Source organism: Rhamphochromis sp. 'chilingali' (assembly GCF_963969265.1).
Source record: "Rhamphochromis sp. 'chilingali' genome assembly, chromosome: 18".
NCBI classification, from domain to species: Eukaryota; Metazoa; Chordata; class Actinopteri; order Cichliformes; family Cichlidae; genus Rhamphochromis; species Rhamphochromis sp. 'chilingali'.
Window position 1 is genome coordinate 4677546 of NC_137945.1, and position 24130 is coordinate 4701675.

At 41.7% G+C, this 24130-nt stretch overlaps 1 protein-coding gene and 1 long non-coding RNA gene across 2 annotated transcripts; both read left to right on the forward strand.

The window, feature by feature from the left end:
• The first annotated feature begins 555 nt into the window (after positions 1-555).
• Positions 556-8683, forward strand: lrrc31 (leucine rich repeat containing 31). Its single transcript, XM_080865301.1, has 10 exons — positions 556-805; positions 2347-2544; positions 3157-3300; positions 3515-3682; positions 3891-4055; positions 4648-4830; positions 4938-5105; positions 5184-5348; positions 5523-5678; positions 5952-8683. The coding sequence occupies exons 1-10, from the start codon at positions 685-687 to the stop codon at positions 6338-6340; spliced, it is 1857 nt and encodes a 618-aa protein (XP_080721427.1). The 5' UTR covers positions 556-684; the 3' UTR covers positions 6341-8683.
• A 1187-nt stretch (positions 8684-9870) lies between these two features.
• LOC308385692 lies at positions 9871-24080 on the forward strand. Its single transcript, XR_013969601.1, has 5 exons — positions 9871-10089; positions 14322-14417; positions 14733-16553; positions 22470-22565; positions 22881-24080. It is a non-coding gene; the product is annotated as an uncharacterized lncRNA (long non-coding RNA).
• The last annotated feature ends 50 nt before the right edge of the window (positions 24081-24130 follow it).

Genomic DNA, 24130 nt, shown 5'->3' on the forward strand with positions numbered 1-24130 from the left:
TTTAAATAATTAGGAGGCGATGTGCAATGCCGTATTGAGGCAATGCATCATGGGACGCTCAGACCTCGCCTAAGAATCTTTACGTTTTAAAGATTTTTTTTGTTTAAGGTTAGCAGTAGTTCAGTGATACTTTTCTGCACACGTCGTGTTGCAGATCAAAAAAAATCTGTTTATGGTTAATTCGGCTTTAATAATTCTTCTAAACGACAACTTTTTTTTTAATGTGACCACATAGCAAAAGATGGATATCAGCATATACGAATATATTAACATACACCTCTATGACCCAGTATGGATTTATTTTCAGTAGCTTTTGAAGTAGTTTTTGAACTTGAACAAACTCCCTTTTAAAATTTTAAATGTTTATATTTTTGTATTGTATGTTTTATTTTCAAAATATTCTCAAACTGACCTCCACGGTCTTATAACCGTGTATAAATATTTGCATTTTAATGGCTTCTATGGCAACAATTTACTGAAGGTGGTGTCGCGCTTCCGGGTTGATCCACCTGACGAGCACGGGACGTGACGTCACGCAGGTGGCAGTCTCTCCGTCTCCGCTCAGAGAGGAGTAGAAGGAGTGATTGAGGAAAACGCCGAATTCTTGGACTTTATGGATCCTGCGGGGGTGATTCAGACTCGGTGCAGAGTTTAGGGAGAGTCGTTTGTTTGTTTTTTCTTGTTATGTTTTTCTCCAAACTGACCGTCAGCGAGTCGCGACTGACTCATAAAAACACACCCGATATATATCTATATATCTTCAATAGTTTGTTTGTGTTTTGTCTTCAGATTATGGAGTCTGCAGGTAAGAGGACTTCTGCTGTTCAGTACATCAACAATTAAACTACAAACCCTGATTTTTATCCTGAAAGCTTATAATTCTTCCTCTGAATCCATCTTTTATTGCTGCTGATTCAAAAACCTAAACTAGCTTGAAAATAAAGGTTTTTCATGGCTCTAATTTCACTGCAGGGTTATTTTTATATGCTAAAGTTTTAAGCATTGACTAGTTTAACAGGACCTGTAATACAGGAAGGTATAGCTAATTACCAACAGGTTAATGTTTAATCTCAGTACTCTGACCATTTCAGGCCATTTGCGGCCTTTTTCTAAGCAGTATAGTAACACCTTGTTTCAACACTATGTTAACCAGGTGCTTTCCCAGGATTACGAGTTGGAGGCAGCATGTTTGTTTTAAATTAGCTGTTCAAGCGACAATGAAAATAAAGATATTCATTCATGTGTTCTTTTAAATAGTGAGCTCTGTGCTCCACTACACACGCACTGCATAAAAAGTGTCTGCAGTTTTTGTATCGATTAACTGTTTTAGTATAGAAACAAGTAGCAGTGGTAGATTCTGTACTAAGTCAAAGTTATAATCCTTCAGCTCTACTACAAAAAAATTCAACATCAAATTAAACTTACATATCTAAAGTAAAACCAGCGGATATCCAGATCCTCTGTGGGGACTCCTAAAGGAGCAAATAAGACAGCAACTGAAACCTTAGTGAAGAGGCTCATATACGCGGGTAGTGCATTCAAACACTTGCGCACACCTGCACCACGCTGCATATTTCAGTATCCCTGTTTTTACTTGTTCTTACTTCTTCTTTAAGTTGGACCAATTCTGCTTCCAGCACAATTTTTTATTCCACTATACTAGAGTAGTTTGGCATGACTGGCAGCTCAAAATAACCCTTCTTTAGCCTTTACTGGGCTTTGGTGAACCGCATCAGTTCATTGCCTATCTATAACAAAACCAATTAAACCCCTCCCCCTTCAAGTCAGCTTACTTCTGATTGGCTCCTGCTCGTAAGCTGGAAATGGGTGAAGCTTCTGTATCTGCATATCTCCTCTCTATTACATCATACAGAGAGAGAGTTGAAAAAACTGTGCAAAACTGAGTGTTTTTGGATCAGTGTGAACTTTTGGCCCTCAGGTGTTACTTTACACACACCGACCTCTTTATCAGCAGGTTTAGCACAGGAACAGGATACATGTGACAGAAAATAAGGAAGAACAGAATAAGTCTCTACCTTCTGTCCCTGCAAGTCATAAATAGATATTTTCACATTGATTATAATTTAATAAACCTGTAAATATGCACATATGAATCAAAACCACTGTAATGATGATGATTTCTCTTTGTTTTTAATTGGTAATTTAATTTGGTATCTGAAGAGGCAGTTCAGTGTTTTTATAGGGACAGGTATGTAGCTTGAACCAGTCCATACACCACAGGATTTATAGCTAACCCCATCCATCGCTCATCCCTTAAATAATCTCAGATGTCAAACTGTGACTTTTGACGAGACTAAACTTTTCTCTCCTCCTATCATTGATTAGATGGTCAGCGGGGGCGGGACGGCAGTGGCAGCAGGTGGAAAGGTTCCCCACTTGATGTGATCATGAGTCAGATCCGCAGGAAGCGCACGGCCTCAGACAGGAAGCCGTTAGGACGCTTCCTGTCGTGGACTTCGGACCGGCCGGGGATCCCCGAGGACGGAGAATCGGAGATGAAAGAGGACAGAGGACCGAACTCAGGTTTGTACTGTTCAAAGCAGCACGAGATTTTAACTTAGATTTTTTTTTAATGGGTGTTTAGTTCAAGGTTACACTGAGGGCCCCAGGAGTCTGGGGCAGCTGTAGGTCAAAAGGTAGAGCAGGACATCTACTAATCAGAAGGTTGGTGGTTTGAGCCCTGACTGCTCCGGTCTGCATGCCAAATATCCTCGGGATAGATGCTAACCCCAAGCTGCTCTCCGATTGCATCCATTGGAGTGTAAATGTCAGATAGAAAGCCTTTACGTGAAGAAAAAAATGACGCACTTTAATTGCTCAACTAGAAAAGCTGTATAAGAACCAGTCTGTTTAGGAGAAGCAACCATTCTGTATTCACAGTACTGCAGTCTTTTTAAGAGAAAGTGACTTAAAAGATCATTTAAAAGAGAGAAAGAAAGAAAAATCCTAGTATTTCAAACATGTCCTAGTTTTTAGAGAGGAAAGCGTAAAGAGGTTGCTTTATTTTTTTTTAAAAAGGTGGATAAAATCAGAGGTTCAGAAACAAAATACAGAGCTCAAGAAAATACAGTTTACTGTGGAAAATCAGTTTACAGTGACATGCTAAGCCCTGTGGGTGTGTATCGTGTGTTTCAGGCTTTGCAGCGTCAGCAGAGAGTGAGCGGGACGTCGGCTGGGGTCGAGTGTGTGTTTTCTTGAAGAGACTCGGGAAGAAAGCCGACAGCAGGAGCCTCAGTTTGGCTCACTGTGATCTGACGGCTACAGACCTCCTGGAGCTTGGTACAAAAACGCACATACCTGTCACACAAGACAGACATGGTATCTGTCAGATAACTGCATTAAAAATACGCCCAAAGGCACAAACACAATGATGCAGCTTCATTTCAAGAGGCGGAGCATCTGAAATTAAGTCTGAATAAAGTAATGTGACTTCATTGTAAGGCGTCAGCTGGCAGAAAGGCAGACAGATGTTTTTCTTGCCGTTTCTTCTCAGCAACGTTGCTGCAGTTCCTCCCCCAGGTGGAAGAGATGGACATCTCCTGGAACGAGTTGATCGGTGGATCCCTGACGGCTCTGACGTCTCATCTGCAACACGTGGGCGAGGTCAGGACGCTGAGGCTCTGCAGCTGCAGGCTAAATGGCGAAGACGTCGTTGCTCTTGGTGGGATCTTCAGTGCAGACACTCTGCTTTATTTATTCTTATTTATAGCTATAACAGAACAATCTCTTTATGCAATCAAGTTATTTTTGCTTGATTTCCTTCCTCACTACAGCTCCCATGAGGCTTTGCTGAATGGTTCACACTCTTGTCTTGACAGAAAAACTTTTGTCTGATCACATGTCGTTGGATTTTTCCGTGTTTTGTGCAGGTGAAGCTCTCAGCTACATCCCTGCTCTGGAAGTTCTTGATTTGTCCTGGAACAGCGGCGTTGGGGGCGGTGGTCTGCAAGGCCTGCTGGGGAACCTTCACCCATCACTGAGGGAGCTCCACCTGGTGGCCTGTCAGCTCACTGCGGCCGATGCTACAGTGCTGGGTAGTAACTTCAAATCTATGGAGCACATCTTGAGCTCCATAGTTTTATTCCTCAAGTAGAATAGAATAGAGTAGCTTTTCATGATTTATATTCAAAATAATCCTACTTTATCTTATATTGGGCTGTGCTTCACCCCTACAGTTCATCCACTGCGCATAAGCCCTCAGTTTTACAGCTTTGATCATTCATCTTGATTTACTGGCTCACAGAGAAATTTCAAACTAACTCACAGAAAAAAATTCTGTCTTGAGAGGATAGCTTTAGCTAATTTATCTGAACTCTGTTTACTTTATGAGGTAACGATGACCATATAAGGAATATCCTCTCTCTGTGAGATGATAAAGACTCAAGGGTAAAAAGACTGAATCTGAGTGTCTAAAGCGGGCTGAAGATTAGTTTGCCTGCACCGACCTCATTATTAGTTAGATGTATAGTATAGTTATATTATAGAAGAGAACATAAGGAGCAGCAGTTTGGATCCATTTTAACAGGGCTGTCAGTTGGTGTTTTATTATGTTCTTGTCTGTTTTTTTGCTGTCTCTTCGTTGATACATTTGTATGGATGAGGTTTTCCTGTTCATAAATCTCTCAGGAGGAATGGTGGCTGCTCTGCCCAGACTCTGTGTGCTGGACGTCTCTTGTAATGCTCAGCTCACACAGGAAGTGGACACTGGTGGCTTCAGGGAATTGGTCAGCTCTCTCTCTCACGCCACCTCCCTCACCACGCTTCGACTGCAGGCCTGCGGTCTAACGCCTGACAGCCTTGATGCTCTCGGTACAAAGATCTCTGAATTTTTCCTTTTTATTGCTACTTTTGTTTTATGTCCTATAAGAGTCTCGGAGGGGTAAATTAAAAAAAACACACCTCTGGTTGTCCTGCAGGTGGTTCACTCCGTTGCCTCCCCTCTGTGGGAGAGCTGGACCTGTCCTGTAACAAACTTCTAGCTGGTGGACTGAGCCGCCTCACCTTTCACCTGGCTCACGTCACACACCTGGAGGGACTCGACCTCCACCTGTGTTGCCTCACGCGAGATGATCTAGAAGCTCTGAGTGAGTTGCTACGAATCTCACACGCTGGACACTAATCGCATGCACGCTGCAGCAGTCATGTGACTCGTTGTTTTTCAGTCCAGGTGCTGCCCTCTCTCACTGCACTGACGGAGCTTGATGTGTCATCCAATAAGGAAGTGGGAGGTGTGGTCCACTCGCTGGTCTCCGCCCTCCCTGTGACACAAATGAGGCGGCTGCCATTCAACAGCTGCTACCTGAGCAACGAGTCCTTCACTGCTCTGGGTAACACACACACACACACACACACACACACACACACACACACACACACACACACACACACACACACACACACACACTTGTTTAGTTGTAGAAGTTTTCCTTCAAGTCATTCTCCCCGAATACCTCTTCCACCCTCTAGCCTGAAATGGTGAAAACTTTGTGTTTATGCATCAGCCCTGGGGGTGTCCTATCTGCGCACGGTGGATATTTCCTGGTGTAAAGTGGTTGGCGGTCACTTGGCGCTCCTGCTGGATGCTCTGCAGCCATCAGTCGTCAGCGAGCTCCGTCTTTGCAGCTGCGAGCTCACCACTGATGACATGCAACATCTGGGTAACTAACACACAATGACATTATACTTTTTCTTTTTTGGTCTGTAGTGGATCATTAGGCTGCATAAATGTATATTAAGACAAGTAAAGCCTGAAGGAAATTGATATTTCTTTCATTTATTTCATGCTGCCAGCATCTGTAGCTGTCGTATAAAACACAACAATGAAACTATTCGGTGTTATTTTTGTCTCCATCAGAAACATTGTGAACAAAACAGTCAAGTGAACAGGCATAAAGTGATCAGTTATCAATGGGTCCTCTTCCTCTGTGCAGCTGCCGTGTGCAGACGGGGCTGTCTCTCCTCACTCCGTGCACTGGATCTGTCCTACAACAGCTTGGTGGGAGACAACGGTTGGTGCAGTCTGTTTGCAGCAGGAGGTCTGGGCTCTCTGGAAGACGTGGATGTCAGTTTGCGACCTTCAACCTCTGCTCCGTGCTCAGCCTGGCTGCCCGCTCTGCTCCGAGCTCTGCCTCAAATGCCGGCGCTGGCTCGACTGGCCATGCAGAGGTGGACAGCTGACTGTCAGGAGAGAGAGCAGCTGAGGTACTGTCTGAAGAAGAGGAGCGTCCTGCTGGAATGGGATCCAGATTTACAAGACACATCATCAGCATGTAAAGGGAACAGTCAGGAGAGCCTAGAAGAGAGTCAGCCTGAGGAGTAGGGAGCAGAAAGCCTGAGTTATCTGATCTCAAATTAAAAATCATCAGAGAGATTTCAAAAGAGCACTAGGGAAGAAAAACGCAATCAGGTCTGAAAAACCTTCTGATTACAAGTAAATTTGTCCAAACATTTGTACAATGTGACCAGCTGGGACGGGTCCTCTGGGACTGACCTTGAGTTTTACAATGTTGAACTCTTTGTTAGGTGTTTACGGTATCGTTTAATACTCTTCTTTTGTTCTTGAGCATGTTTGGAGTCTTTATTCCGTGGGGTTTATCCCTGTGTCTGTTTCCCTGTTGAGTTCGATATTCACACCGGATATGTCCCATTTTATTTTGGCGGTCAACTGTCAGAAACATTTCATGTTTAGTTTTACGTCCCTCTCCTCTCTCATTGTCATTGATCATCTTCACCTGTTTTGTTGGCTTTCTGTGTTTAAATGGTGGTGTCTTCTGTTTATGAAGGACAGTGGAATTAATTTGCTTTTTAATCTCATGAACTTTATCATTCTGCACTTGGACTTTGTAATTCTGCAGTCAGACAACAGCCTAAATAAAGATTCACCTTTGTTACATCTCCCACTCGTTTCCAATTGTGCAAAAACTGCGTTCAGCCATTACAAAAATACTTAAAAGACTTTGTTGCTACAATTTTTCAACAATTCATGATGAACATTCATGCCACAACAACTCAGCTGACAGACGGTTTAATGCTTTTCGTTGCAGTTTGATTACAATCAGGACATCAGAACAGAATCAGAGATACTGCTTCAACACAATGCTCAGGCTCTGGAACCAGTTTCCCAGATAGGGTCTGTGCAGCGGGGACTGGTTTGTGGCGCAGCTACAGGGGAGGCTGACAGACTGCAGCTCCATCAGTTCATCACGCCTCCCCTGCATAAGACGTGTCGGGACCTGAGGTTGTTGTTGTGAGTGGGGTTGCAGCTGAAAAGCAACCGAGTATTGTACGAACGAGCAACCAGATAAAGAACTGTTAGAAAGAGCGAACTATGTGGTCGTGTAGGGGATTCGCTTGTCACAGTCTGAGACTTTCCACACTCGCTACAGCTGAGTGGTCTAACTCCAGCATGGATGAGCTGATGTGTTTTTAAGTGACTAATTTGATTAAAAGACTTCCCACACTGATCACAGCTAAAGGGTCTGTCCCCACTGTAACTTTGTTGTCGTCTTTTTGGCTGCTTCATGGTGGTAATTTTCTTTCCACAGGGATAAACTGTGTGGTTTATCTCTGTTTACGGGGGCTGAGTGACTTCTGTTGGTGTCATCAGAGCACCGAGGTATCAGCTGGGTTACACCCCTTTGCTCCTGTAGTGACAAAAGCTGTGAGTTACGGAACAAGAGGAACCTAAAATTGATTTATTAAAACATGGGAACATGCATGCAATATAGTATAAATACTAAAAACAAAGCTTATACAATTTTAAAAAGCTTGAAAGTCAGTATTTGGTATGACTGCTTTTAATATGCTTCTGCTTAAAAGACTAGCACTACCACTTAAAATAAATTCTGTGTTAGGAAAAGGTTTTGGTTTTAACATTACAATGTAAGATTTGATATACATGCACCTGTAGTTACATGCACCTCTAGTTATGGCTCATTGAGATGTTTTTCTGCTTCTTTGTCAGACTCATCTCTGACTTCCAATCACCTGTGACACCAAACACACCTTTATTTTTCCATTATTAAGTGATTCGTGTTGATTCAATGGTTTGCTTGTCTGATATGTGGTTTTGTACTTGACTGATGTCATTTAACTGCACCGTACATTGGTGAAGTATGTTTAATAATAAACATACAACATACAATAAACAAAGAGGGATCAAATTTAAATCTCACTGACTAGGAAGCACACAGTGTTTGACGTTTTATATTAACTTTAATCTGAAATAATTTTTGCATTTTTTTCAAGTCCCCAGTGTTTCCTGATCCTTGGAGCACTCCTGGTTATCTGCTATGGTGGAGGTGGCCAATGTCTGGAGACAAATCGTTGTTCTGGGGAGCTGCTTTCCTCCAGTTACTTTACATCAGAATAGAAAGCATGAGAACGACCCTGATGGAAAACAGAAACAGCATCCAGGAAGTGAAATAAAGATTAAGCAGCCAAATTCTAGCTCTGGTTCGATGCTTACATTTGGAGGACTCTCGACCACAAACTGAGAGAAACTCTGTGAAGATGCAGAAGCACATCACGTTTTGCAAACAAGCATACTATTTTTATAGTTAAATAAACTTATAGTTTATTAGAGTTGAGTTCCTACTCACAGACAACTGAAACATTCACATTTGGAAAGCTGACTGAATACATTTTTATTTGATTAATCTAAAGTTGTTCTTCTGTGTCTGAAAACACCCATTCCCACTTACTCAACCTGTGTTGTCGTCTGCTGCTGTGGCCTACAGTAGCAGAAGACAACACTGCAACTGTAACGAAACTGATTACAGCATTATTTTTAAAACCTTCAGTGAATTCAACGTTCTTCAAGATTTTTCAAGCATCCACAGAAACTTTGATCGTGTGCTAAAAATGCTAGTAAAGCTGACATCCATCACGAACAACCCACATCATCCTCTGCATGAGTCTGTGAGCTGAGCAGATCCTTGTCAGAGACCAAAACAGCCTCACTGCAGGAAGGAGCGCTTTCACAGATCATTGATCCCAACAGCAGTTAGACTCTATAACTCCTCAATCACGCTGTCATGAGTCACTGGACATTTACCTGGTGTGCAGGTATATGTGTATGTATATGTATACATGTGTATATTTAGTGTGTAGATGTGTGTGCAAGTACATGTCTATACTTATAGATACTTTTAGATATCTATTGCTTAAATAGTAATAGTAATGTAAGAATAATTAAATGTATTTCTTGCATTTCCACAACACTCTATCCATAGTCACATACTGTGTATGCTACTGTTGTATATAGTGTATTATCTTATTTATTTTGTAGTTGTTTATATTTTTTTTGGATTTTTGGATTTTCTTCTGCTATCTCTACCTGAGCTGAGGTAACACACAAATTTTCCTGCCGTCGATCAATAAAGTCTAATCTTCTCATTGAATGCATTTCTGATGGAGATGAGACGTCATGCAGGACAGAGGTGAGGGGCGTGACATCACGGTGCCGTGACAACAACCTGGTGCTTAACATCAACAAAACCAAGGAGCTCATCTTGGGTTACAGGAGAGCAGCAGTAGCAGAGGTGGAGAGTCAGCTGCTTCAGATTCCTAGGCATCAACATCAGCGAGGGTGTCGTGCCATATTAAACCATTATACACCTCATTAGTAAAATAAAAAATGTGTTTAAATTGCATGAATTAATATTTATTAACGTCTCTTTGTGAGTCATACTGTGATAATGACTGCCACAAACAGAGCGTCCTCCTGTAACCATGGTTACCGGAGTTTGTTGCAAGAAGTGTTGTGAATCTCGCTGAGACAGGGAACCACTGAGAGCCTCAGATGAACCAGTCAGTCAGGTCGCTGTCTCCACTTCTACTCCTCCTCCTTCGTCCCCTTTGTTTTTTAAGTACCTGTTAGGATTCTTTAGCTAGTTAGCATCACATTAGCTAGTTAGCATCACATTAGCAAACTGCTTCGGAGCACAGCTGCCGGAGTCGCGGGTTTTGTTGAATCAGGCGTTGGACCTGCTGGAGGAATGCTCTGCGATGATGGTGGAAAACAGCCGCCATTCAACCCATTTGAGAGCTTCAAAGAACTGGCTGCAGGTATGATTGAAAGTTTGACAACACCGACGTTGATGCGTCTGTGATTTATTAGTGATCGCTCACGTGTGCACGTGCATGTAGGTGAACGCTCGCGGCATGACGTCACACAGCTCAGTTCCTTTCTGCTTTGATGTCACAGTACGTGCCTTTGATCTTGCAGCACGTGACCTCCACTCGAGTCTATAAATAGGGGTGAAACAGCGGGACCTGAATCTTGCATTTTGCATTTTAGTTGTCGTGCGTTAAATGTACAGACCGCGATCTTCCCTTTCTGAAAGCTTTCTGAAAACGGATTTCCAAAGTAATTGTAGCGAAACTAAGTCATTGACAATGTCTTTATTCAATATTAGAATCCCTACCCGCATTACTTCAGAGGCGATTTCACCTGCTATCAGCGGGTGTTTCGATAGGCTCTCTGGATTACAGTGGCGCTTGATAGAAAATGGGATCTGGGACTCTGATGTCCAAGTAGCACTGGCTGATATGATTACTGATGTCATTCAGTCAGTTAGTGCAAGCACCATAAAAACGTTACTTCTAGGAGGTCAGGACCAATTAAATGATGCATCCCAGACATACCTTAGGATAGCCGTGACAAAAATAAGCCCCGTATTGGGAGACTCTCTCTCAACCAGCTTTGCTGCTGCTCTTCATGTCACCCATGAGGAGTGTGAAAGCGCTGTGGCGCTGACACAGATGATTGAGGAGGAGATCTCAAATAAAGTCAACTCGGGTTGGGTTCTAGTCCCAGAAAACCCGGATTCTATTTATGTCACCAGAAAAATAACAAACATAAAAAACCTCAGATGCATGGTTTCTCATGCTTTCTCATGTCTGAAGAAATATAAAGGTAAGCTGAGCGGCCTGTGCATGAGGGGGGCTTTACCCACTTCCTTTAGTTCAAGTGATGAGAGTCTTGAATCCAAGCTCTCTGAGATGGGAACAATTAAAGAAATAAGTATGGCTCTCATGAGGTGGAGTACAGACAGAGAGATAAGTAAAGATGACCAGGACTGTCACATAGAACTGCAACCTGTGGAGGAAAAAGAAAGTGATGAGTTTGCAGAAGCTGAGGAGAAAGCTCAAAGTGATGTTGAAACAATCCTCAACAATCTGAATTATTTACATGATGAAGATCATGCAGATAAAGCTGCAGTTGACATTGTAAATGTGTTAATTGCAAACATTCAGTATCCTGATGCAGAAGATATCACATTAAGTGAGAAGTGTAGCTCACCCAAGCCTGCTTTTGACGTGGACCTGGTGATCAAAAAGGTGAAAGACTTTTTTGCATCATGCGCCCTAATTATAAAACCAGATGAAGTAAAACAACACTTCTTCAGGTTTGCTAAAATAGAATTTGAAAAAATGAACAGTGAGCTGAAAGATCATTTGAAGAAAAGCAAAGGATTTTTGACCTTTCAGAGACAACAGGCAACCTCCCCTGAGAGTGAAAGAGCTGACTCCAGGAAAAGCGAACACATGAATCCCTCAGAAGTTCCCAGAAAATCACCAACCTTAGAAACCACAGTTAAAAGTTCTTCTCCGCTCAACTTCAGTCAATTTATGCCACTTATGAATAGGCTGTTTAGTAAATTATTCTCGGCAGGACACCTTGACCTGACAAGTAAGGAAATCAAGATGTTTTCAATGGTGTTGACAGATAAAGTGTACGACCATGTCGAGTCAACATATTTAGCCCCCACGATGCAAATGGGTAAAAGTCTCTCAGAGTCTGACTTCTCTAAGACTTCACAGGGTAACTGTAATGTACCCTCTGCTCCTGATGTGGCCTATGTGCTCATAGAAGATTCAGTGGAAAGGTTCTTACAAAACCTTCTTTTCTGGTTGGAGAATGAAACTTTAACCCAAACTATTATAAATGACAAAATTTCTGGTGCCGTGGAAGATATAGTAAGAGTGCTGACCCCATCAAAGGAAGAAGTTATGATTGGAGCAGATGCTGGTGAAACAAGCGACAGACTGTTTACATCACAGTCAAGTCCAGTTACTGATCTCACCAATCAGCCAGTTTGTGTGAGTGCAGAAGACCCGGACCTGGTTTCAAATACAAGCAGTGATCAGGCATCAGTCTCTGACACTGACCCCACAGAGGGTCAAAGTCAGCCAGCAACCTCTGAAAACCCAGAGGAAGAGCTGTCAGAAACATCAGTGTCAATTCACGCTAAGCTCATTGCCAATCAATTTAGTACTCTTCTAGCCACAAGAATCGCACAAAATTTGCACAAAAATACCAGAAATCTTCTGGATCCAAAAAAATTAGACTTGGCTATCAACCATCTGACAGATTTGGTACTTTCTGAAGTGAGATGCACAGAAAACCTGGAAATTCTTAAAATGAACAGGGTTGAATTAGTCAAGGCCACAGCTGAAGGTCTTATCAAGGAGTTTGGATCTGCAGACAAGCTCTTCGATGTAATGTTGTCAGAAGATTCATCTTTTGACAACATTATTAGGAAGATCATAAGAAAGAATCTCGGTGGCTTCGTGAATCCTCCAAAGAAATCCAAACTTGCCAGGTTTTTTCAGCAGTGTTAAAAGCTTTGAAGAAACCGTTCAGCTGCTGCTTTAAAGGCAGTACTGATGACTAAATTGTCATCTTGATTTTTTTCAAATACCTCTTTTAAAATCTTAAAGCAGTCTGGCCTCAGAGTTAACATCTGAGGTATATTTTATTTTAAAACTATTTCATTCGACTTTAATTAGACTGAGAAATATTCTTCATCGTGTCTCCTCGTATTATCGTTACCATCACCCCCCACCGGCCGAGGCAGATGGCCGTCCCTTCTGAGCCTGGTTCTGCCGGAGGTTTCTGCCTGTTACAGGTAGTTTTTCCTCCCCACTGTCGCCAAGTGCTTGCTCATAAGGGATTATTAATATTTGGGGTTTTCTTGCTGCTACTGTAGGGTCTCTATCTTACAGTATAAAGCAACTTGAGGAGACGGTTGTGATTCGATGCTATATTACAAATATTAAATTCAGCTGAATCTTAAAAACATGTAATATAGCATCACATCACCATCAAATCAAGAACTGAAAAATAAAACAAAATAAAAAACCAAACCTACATTGAAAACTGTTTGTGATTTGTCTTGTGCTTTCAAAATATATTGTCAAATATGAAAAGCTGCATTTGTATGCTCTGGTCATTAGTGCTGGTATTTTAATGTAAGCAAACACAAGGAACATACACCGATGTGTAAGTGCTACAGATCAGCGGTCCCCAACCCCCGGGCCTCGGACCAGTACCGGTCCGTGAGTCGTTTGGTACCGGGCCGCGAGAGTAGAGTCTCAGGTGTGAAATGTATGGTTTTCAAGGTTTTTATCGGTTTTCAGCGTTATTTTGTTATCGTTTTGGTCGTTAACTCGGTTTTCCTGGGTCTTTTCACATGTGTTATGAATAAATCTTCTTTTTTTCGGTACCGGTACTAGTTTTATTTTGTTGTATTTATCCGTGACACCTTAAAGGCCGGTCCGTGAAAATATTGTCGGGCATAAACCGGTCCGTGGCGCAAAAAAGGTTGGAGACCGCTGCTACAGATGAAGATGCAAAGAAACCATGAAATAATTAATGAAATAGTGAAGTTTATGAATAAAATAAACAACTGTAGCACCGTCTCAGTCTCGTCGAATCGCCCCTCTGCTTCTTCCATTCTAGCATCAACTCTTCTTAACCCTCGTCTAATATGTGCATATTGTTTGTTGTTGTGTTTCCTAAAGTCACGAAGCTCTTTCGGGATGTTCAGGAGGCTGGGCTCGTCTGCATCCATGCCCTCTGTGGCTAACCTTAGCTCGGGAGAGTAGCTCCTATCCACATGGCTTTTCTCTGTCTGCTCTTCTGTCTGAGTTGTGCCTCTCAAACTTCTTGTGACTATCCCCGTTTCCATATTTAAAAGCAATCTCACCTATTGTCAGAAAGATTACCGTATCTTATTATAAGAGAAATTTCTCCCACTTCCTGGTGTCTGGAGTCTCTAAAGTAAGCAAATGTGGTAAAGGGTGTGGGTGATTCTGGGATTGATGCAGGAGGGCGACAGAAATAAAAAGTAAAATATTAAATTTTTGCTGTTATTGACTTTGCTTTACAATATCAAACACTGAGCCAGATGCACAATAGTCATGTACATCACACGTAAACACATGAATGTAAAAAACACAGAGGTTAGGCCATCAAAGTGTGTGTAAAAGAAGTGTTTATGTCTGTCTTGCAGTTTCTGTTCCTGTCCGAGGTTTGCAGTGGAGAGCTCAGACCACACAGGACCGCCTCACCCTCAGAACATCTCCACCACCCTGTCCACTGTTAAGAGGTCAGACTCTTAATTTGTCTGTTAAACCGATGCGGTTTCTCTTTCAGTCAGACCTCCAGGGCTCAAGCTCTCGCTCCCAGCTAATTGCAGACTCGTATGGCTCTGGCTGACTTCTGATCTCCTCTGGGGAAAAAGGGGAGCTTAATTTCTTCTTCTGTCTTTCTCTTTCTAATTGTGCATGTTTATTTAATAATAAACATACAACATACAATAAACAAAGAGGGATCAAATTTAAATCTCACTGACTAGGAAGCACACAGTGTTTGACGTTTTATATTAACTTTAATCTGAAATAATTTTTGCATTTTTTTCAAGTCCCCAGTGTTTCCTGATCCTTGGAGCACTCCTGGTTATCTGCTATGGTGGAGGTGGCCAATGTCTGGAGACAAATCGTTGTTCTGGGGAGCTGCTTTCCTCCAGTTACTTTACATCAGAATAGAAAGCATGAGAACGACCCTGATGGAAAACAGAAACAGCATCCAGGAAGTGAAATAAAGATTAAGCAGCCAAATTCTAGCTCTGGTTCGATGCTTACATTTGGAGGACTCTCGACCACAAACTGAGAGAAACTCTGTGAAGATGCAGAAGCACATCACGTTTTGCAAACAAGCATACTATTTTTATAGTTAAATAAACTTATAGTTTATTAGAGTTGAGTTCCTACTCACAGACAACTGAAACATTCACATTTGGAAAGCTGACTGAATACATTTTTATTTGATTAATCTAAAGTTGTTCTTCTGTGTCTGAAAACACCCACTCCCACTTACTCAACCTGTGTTGTCGTCTGCTGCTGTGGCCTACAGTAGCAGAAGACAACACTGCAACTGTAACGAAACTGATTACAGCATTATTTTTAAAACCTTCAGTGAATTCAACGTTCTTCAAGATTTTTCAAGCATCCACAGAAACTTTGATCGTGTGCTAAAAATGCTAGTAAAGCTGACATCCATCACGAACAACCCACATCATCCTCTGCATGAGTCTGTGAGCTGAGCAGATCCTTGTCAGAGACCAAAACAGCCTCACTGCAGGAAGGAGCGCTTTCACAGATCATTGATCCCAACAGCAGTTAGACTCTATAACTCCTCAATCACGCTGTCATGAGTCACTGGACATTTACCTGGTGTGCAGGTATATGTGTATGTATATGTATACATGTGTATATTTAGTGTGTAGATGTGTGTGCAAGTACATGTCTATACTTATAGATACTTTTAGATATCTATTGCTTAAATAGTAATAGTAATGTAAGAATAATTAAATGTATTTCTTGCATTTCCACAACACTCTATCCATAGTCACATACTGTGTATGCTACTGTTGTATATAGTGTATTATCTTATTTATTTTGTAGTTGTTTATATTTTATTTGGATTTTTGGATTTTCTTCTGCTATCTCTACCTGAGCTGAGGTAACACACAAATTTTCCTGCCGTCGATCAATAAAGTCTAATCTTCTCATTGAATGCATTTCTGATGGAGATGAGACGTCATGCAGGACAGAGGTGAGGGGCGTGACATCACGGTGCCGTGACAACAACCTGGTGCTTAACATCAACAAAACCAAGGAGCTCATCGTGGGTTACAGGAGAGCAGCAGTAGCAGAGGTGGAGAGTCAGCTGCTTCAGATTCCTAGGCATCAACATCAGCGAGGGTGTCGTGCCATATTAAACCATTATACACCTCATTAGTAAAATAAAAAATGTGTTTAAATTGCATGAATTAATATTTATTAACGTCTCTTTGTGAGTCATACTGTGATAATGACTGCCACAAACAGAGCGTCCTCCTGTAACCATGGTTACGGGAGTTTGTTGCAAGAAGTGTTGTGAATCTCGCTGAGACAGGGAACCACTGAGAGCCTCAGATGAACCAGTCAGTCAGGTCGCTGTCTCCACTTCTCCTCCTCCTCCTTCGTCCCCTTTGTTTTTTAAGTACCTGTTAGGATTCTTTAGCTAGTTAGCATCACATTAGCTAGTTAGCATCACATTAGCAAACTGCTTCGGAGCACAGCTGCCGGAGTCGCGGGTTTTGTTGAATCAGGCGTTGGACCTGCTGGAGGAATGCTCTGCGATGATGGTGGAAAACAGCCGCCATTCAACCCATTTGAGAGCTTCAAAGAACTGGCTGCAGGTATGATTGAAAGTTTGACAACACCGACGTTGATGCGTCTGTGATTTATTAGTGATCGCTCACGTGTGCACGTGCATGTAGGTGAACGCTCGCGGCATGACGTCACACAGCTCAGTTCCTTTCTGCTTTGATGTCACAGTACGTGCCTTTGATCTTGCAGCACGTGACCTCCACTCGAGTCTATAAATAGGGGTGAAACAGCGGGACCTGAATCTTGCATTTTGCATTTTAGTTGTCGTGCGTTAAATGTACAGACCGCGATCTTCCCTTTCTGAAAGCTTTCTGAAAACGGATTTCCAAAGTAATTGTAGCGAAATTAGGTCATTGACAATGTCTGTATCCAGTGTTAGAACCCCTACCCGCATTAATTCAGAGCCTTTTTCACCTGCTATCAGCGGGTGTTTCGATAGGCTCTCTGGATTACAGTGGCGCTTGATAGAAAATGGGATCTGGGACTCTGATGTCCAAGTAGCACTGGCTGATATGATTACTGATGTCATTCAGTCAGTTAGTGCAAGCACCATAAAAACGTTACTTCTAGGAGGTCAGGACCAATTAAATGATGCATCCCAGACATACCTTAGGATAGCCGTGACAAAAATAAGCCCCGTATTGGGAGACTCTCTCTCAACCAGCTTTGCCGCTGCTCTTCATGTCACCCATGAGGAGTGTGAAAGCGCTGTGGCGCTGACACAGATGATTGAGGAGGAGATCTCAAATAAAGTCAACTCGGGTTGGGTTCTAGTCCCAGAAAACCCGGATTCTATTTATGTCACCAGAAAAATAACAAACATAAAAAACCTCAGATGCATGGTTTCTCATGCTTTCTCATGTCTGAAGAAATATAAAGGTAAGCTGAGCGGCCTGTGCATGAGGGGGGCTTTACCCACTTCCTTTAGTTCAAGTGATGAGAGTCTTGAATCCAAGCTCTCTGAGATGGGAACAATTAAAGAAATAAGTATGGCTCTCATGAGGTGGAGTACAGACAGAGAGATAAGTAAAGATGACCAGGACTGTCACATAGAACTGCAACCTGTGGAGGAAAAAGAAAGTGATGAGTTTGCAGAAGCTGAGGAGAAAGCTCAAAGTGATGTTGAAACAATCCTCAACAATCTGAATTATTTACATGATGAAGATCATGCAGATAAAGCTGCAGTTGACATTGTAAATGTGTTAATTGCAAACATTCAGTATCCTGATGCAGAAGATATCACATTAAGTGAGAAGTGTAGCTCACCCAAGCCTGCTTTTGACGTGGACCTGGTGATCAAAAAGGTGAAAGACTTTTTTGCATCATGCGCCCTAATTATAAAACCAGATGAAGTAAAACAACACTTCTTCAGGTTTGCTAAAATAGAATTTGAAAAAATGAACAGTGAGCTGAAAGATCATTTGAAGAAAAGCAAAGGATTTTTGACCTTTCAGAGACAACAGGCAACCTCCCCTGAGAGTGAAAGAGCTGACTCCAGGAAAAGCGAACACATGAATCCCTCAGAAGTTCCCAGAAAATCACCAACCTTAGAAACCACAGTTAAAAGTTCTTCTCCGCTCAACTTCAGTCAATTTATGCCACTTATGAATAGGCTGTTTAGTAAATTAACCCAGGCAGGAAACCTTGACCTGACAAGTAAGGAGATGTTTTCAAGGGAGTTGACAGAAAATGTGTACGACCATGTCGAGTCAACATATCCAGCCCCCACGATGCAAATGGGTAAAAGTCTCTCAGAGTCTGACTTCTCTAAGACTTCACAGGGTAACTGTAATGTACCCTCTGCTCCTGAGGTGCCATATGTGCTCGTAGAAGATTCAGTGGAAAGGTTCTTACAAAACCTTCTTTTCTGGTTGGAGAATGAAACTTTAACCCAAACTATTATAAATGACAAAATTTCTGGTGCCGTGGAAGATATAGTAAGAGTGCTGACCCCATCAAAGGAAGAAGTTATGATTGGAGCAGATGCTGGTGAAACAAGCGACAGACTGTTTACATCACAGTCAAGTCCAGTTACTGATCTCACCAATCAGCCAGTTTGTGTGAGTGCAGAAGACCCGGACCTGGTTTCAAATACAAGCAGTGATCAGGCATCAGTCTCTGACACTGACCCCACAGAGGGTCAAAGTCAGCCAGCAACCTCTGAAAACCCAGAGGAAGAGCTGTCAGAAACATCAGTGTCAATTCACGCTAAGCTCATTGCCAATCAATTTAGTACTCTTCTAGCCACAAGAATCGCACAAAATTTGCACAAAAATACCAGAAATCTTCTGGATCCAAAGAAATTAGACTTGGCTATCAACCATCTGACAGATTTGGTACTTTCTGAAGTGAGATGCACAGAAAACCTGGAAATTCTTAAAATTAACAGGGTTGAATTAGTCAAGGCCACAGCTGAAGGTCTTATCAAGGAGTTTGGATCTGCAGACAAGTTCTTCGATGTAATGTTGTCAGAAGATTCATCTTTTGACGACACTATTCTGAAGCACCTAGCAATGAATATTGGTGATCAGGCATTAGTGTCTCACTCTGAACCCACAGAGGGTCAAAGTCAGCCAGCAGCCTCTGAAAACCCAGAGGAAGAGCTGTCAGAAACATCAGTGTCAATTCATGCTAAGCTCATTGCCAATCAATTTAGTACTCTTCTAGCCACAAGAATCGCACAAAATTTGCAAAAAAATACCAGAAATCTTCTGGATCCAGAAAAATTAGAGTTAGTTATCAACCATCTGACAGATTTGGTACTTTCTGAAATGAGATGCACCGAATCCCTGGAAATTCTTAAAATGAACAGGGTTGAATTAGTCAAGGCCACAGCTGAAGGTCTTATCAAGGAGTTTGGATCTGCAGACAAGTTCTTCGATGTAATGTTGTCAGAAGATTCATCTTTTGACGACACTATTCTGAAGCACCTAGCAATGAATATTGGTGATCAGGCATTAGTGTCTCACTCTGAACCCACAGAGGGTCAAAGTCAGCCAGCAACCTCTGAAAACCCAGAGGAAGAGCTGTCAGAAACATCAGTGTCAATTCATGCTAAACTTGTTGCCAATCAATTTAGTACTCTTCTAGCCACAAGAATCGCACAAAATTTGCACAAAAATACCAGAAATCTTCTGGATCCAAAAAAATTAGACTTGGCTATAAACCATCTGATAGATTTGGTACTTTCTGAAGTGAGATGCACCGAATCCCTGGAAATTCTTAAAATTAACAGGGTTGAATTAGTCAAGGCCACAGCTGAAGGTCTTATCAAGGAGTTTGGATCTGCAGACAAGTTCTTCGATGTAATATCAGAAGATTCATCTTTTGACGACACTATTCTGAAGCACCTAGCAATGAATATTGGTGATCAGGCATTAGTGTCTCACTCTGAACCCACAGAGGGTCAAAGTCAGCCAGCAACCTCTGAAAACCCAGAGGAAGAGCTGTCAGAAACATCAGTGTCAATTCATGCTAAGCTCATTGCCAATCAATTTAGTACTCTTCTAGCCACAAGAATCGCACAAAATTTGCAAAAAAATACCAGAAATCTTCTGGACCCAGAAAAATTAGAGTTAGTTATCAACCATCTGACAGATTTGGTACTTTCTGAAATGAGATGCACCGAATCCCTGGAAATTCTTAAAATGAACAGGGTTGAATTAGTCAAGGCCACAGCTGAAGGTCTTATCAAGGAGTTTGGATCTGCAGACAAGTTCTTCGATGTAATGTTGTCAGAAGATTCATCTTTTGACGACACTATTCTGAAGCACCTAGCAATGAATATTGGTGATCAGGCATTAGTGTCTCACTCTGGACCCACAGAGGGTCAAAGTCAGCCAGCAACCTCTGAAAACCCAGAGGAAGAACTGTCAGAAACATCAGTGTCACCTGATGATTGGCTAATTTCAAATCAATTTAGCGTTTCTCTGGTCATGAGAATAAAACACAAATTGCACAAAAATGCCAGAAATCTTCTGGATCGAGGAAAAATAGACTTAGTTGTCAACCATCTGACAGATTTGGTACTTTCTGAAGATAGATGCACCGAATACCTAAAAATTCTTAATAATAACATGAATAAATTAGTCAAGGCCACAGCTAAAGGCCTTATCGAGGAGTTTGGATCTGCAGACAAGTTCTTCAATGTAATGATATCAGAAGATTCATCTTTTGACGACACTATTCTGATGCACATAGCAATGAATCTCGGTGGCTTCGTGAATCCTCCAAAGAAATCCAAACTTGCCAGGTTTTTTTCAGCAGTGTTAAAAGCTTTGAAGAAGCCGTTCAGCTGCTGCTTTAAAGGCAGTACTGATGACTAAATTGTCATCTTGATTTTTTTCAAATACCTCTTTTAAAATCTTAAAGCAGTCTGGCCTCAGAGTTAACATCTGAGGTATATTTTATTTTAAAACTATTTCATTCGACTTTAATTAGACTGAGAAATATTCTTCATCGTGTCTCCTCGTATTATCGTTACCATCACCCCCCACCGGCCGAGGCAGATGGCCGTCCCTTCTGAGCCTGGTTCTGCCGGAGGTTTCTGCCTGTTACAGGTAGTTTTTCCTCCCCACTGTCGCCAAGTGCTTGCTCATAAGGGATTATTAATATTTGGGGTTTTCTTGCTGCTACTGTAGGGTCTCTATCTTACAGTATAAAGCAACTTGAGGAGACGGTTGTGAGTCGATGCTATATTACAAATATTAAATTCAGCTGAATCTTAAAAACATGTAATATAGCATCACATCACCATCAAATCAAGAACTGAAAAATAAAACAAAATAAAAAACCAAACCTACATTGAAAACTGTTTGTGATTTGTCTTGTGCTTTCAAAATATATTGTCAAATATGAAAAGCTGCATTTGTATGCTCTGGTCATTAGTGCTGGTATTTTAATGTAAGCAAACACAAGGAACATACACCGATGTGTAAGTGCTACAGATCAGCGGTCCCCAACCCCCGGGCCTCGGACCAGTACCGGTCCGTGAGTCGTTTGGTACCGGGCCGCGAGAGTAGAGTCTCAGATGTGAAATGTATGGTTTTCAAGGTTTTTATCGGTTTCCAGCGTTATTTTGTTATCGTTTTGGTCGTTAACTCGGTTTTCCTGGGTCTTTTCACATGTGTTATGAATAAATCTTCTTTTTTTCGGTACCGGTACTAGTTTTATTTTGTTGTATTTATCCGTGACACCTTAAAGGCCGGTCCGTGAAAATATTGTCGGGCATAAACCGGTCCGTGGCGCAAAAAAGGTTGGAGACCGCTGCTACAGATGAAGATGCAAAGAAACCATGAAATAATTAATGAAATAGTGAAGTTTATGAATAAAATAAACAACTGTAGCACCGTCTCAGTCTCGTCGAATCGCCCCTCTGCTTCTTCCATTCTAGCATCAACTCTTCTTAACCCTCGTCTAATATGTGCATATTGTTTGTTGTTGTGTTTCCTAAAGTCACGAAGCTCTTTCGGGATGTTCAGGAGGCTGGGCTCGTCTGCATCCATGCCCTCTGTGGCTAACCTTAGCTCGGGAGAGTAGCTCCTATCCACATGGCTTTTCTCTGTCTGCTCTTCTGTCTGAGTTGTGCCTCTCAAACTTCTTGTGACTATCCCCGTTTCCATATTTAAAAGCAATCTCACCTATTGTCAGAAAGATTACCGTATCTTATTATAAGAGAAATTTCTCCCACTTCCTGGTGTCTGGAGTCTCTAAAGTAAGCAAATGTGGTAAAGGGTGTGGGTGATTCTGGGATTGATGCAGGAGGGCGACAGAAATAAAAAGTAAAATATTAAATTTTTGCTGTTATTGACTTTGCTTTACAATATCAAACACTGAGCCAGATGCACAATAGTCATGTACATCACACGTAAACACATGAATGTAAAAAACACAGAGGTTAGGCCATCAAAGTGTGTGTAAAAGAAGTGTTTATGTCTGTCTTGCAGTTTCTGTTCCTGTCCGAGGTTTGCAGTGGAGAGCTCAGACCACACAGGACCGCCTCACCCTCAGAACATCTCCACCACCCTGTCCACTGTTAAGAGGTCAGACTCTTAATTTGTCTGTTAAACCGATGCGGTTTCTCTTTCAGTCAGACCTCCAGGGCTCAAGCTCTCGCTCCCAGCTAATTGCAGACTCGTATGGCTCTGAATGACTTCTGATCTCCTCTGGGGAAAAAGGGGAGCTTAATTTCTTCTTCTGTCTTTCTCTTTCTAATTGTGCATGTTTATTTAATAATAAACATACAACATACAATAAACAAAGAGGGATCAAATTTAAATCTCACTGACTAGGAAGCACACAGTGTTTGACGTTTTATATTAACTTTAATCTGAAATAATTTTTGCATTTTTTTCAAGTCCCCAGTGTTTCCTGATCCTTGGAGCACTCCTGGTTATCTGCTATGGTGGAGGTGGCCAATGTCTGGAGACAAATCGTTGTTCTGGGGAGCTGCTTTCCTCCAGTTACTTTACATCAGAATAGAAAGCATGAGAACGACCCTGATGGAAAACAGAAACAGCATCCAGGAAGTGAAATAAAGATTAAGCAGCCAAATTCTAGCTCTGGTTCGATGCTTACATTTGGAGGACTCTCGACCACAAACTGAGAGAAACTCTGTGAAGATGCAGAAGCACATCACGTTTTGCAAACAAGCATACTATTTTTATAGTTAAATAAACTTATAGTTTATTAGAGTTGAGTTCCTACTCACAGACAACTGAAACATTCACATTTGGAAAGCTGACTGAATACATTTTTATTTGATTAATCTAAAGTTGTTCTTCTGTGTCTGAAAACACCCACTCCCACTTACTCAACCTGTGTTGTCGTCTGCTGCTGTGGCCTACAGTAGCAGAAGACAACACTGCAACTGTAACGAAACTGATTACAGCATTATTTTTAAAACCTTCAGTGAATTCAACGTTCTTCAAGATTTTTCAAGCATCCACAGAAACTTTGATCGTGTGCTAAAAATGCTAGTAAAGCTGACATCCATCACGAACAACCCACATCATCCTCTGCATGAGTCTGTGAGCTGAGCAGATCCTTGTCAGAGACCAAAACAGCCTCACTGCAGGAAGGAGCGCTTTCACAGATCATTGATCCCAACAGCAGTTAGACTCTATAACTCCTCAATCACGCTGTCATGAGTCACTGGACATTTACCTGGTGTGCAGGTATATGTGTATGTATATGTATACATGTGTATATTTAGTGTGTAGATGTGTGTGCAAGTACATGTCTATACTTATAGATACTTTTAGATATCTATTGCTTAAATAGTAATAGTAATGTAAGAATAATTAAATGTATTTCTTGCATTTCCACAACACTCTATCCATAGTCACATACTGTGTATGCTACTGTTGTATATAGTGTATTATCTTATTTATTTTGTAGTTGTTTATATTTTATTTGGATTTTTGGATTTTCTTCTGCTATCTCTACCTGAGCTGAGGTAACACACAAATTTTCCTGCCGTCGATCAATAAAGTCTAATCTTCTCATTGAATGCATTTCTGATGGAGATGAGACGTCATGCAGGACAGAGGTGAGGGGCGTGACATCACGGTGCCGTGACAACAACCTGGTGCTTAACATCAACAAA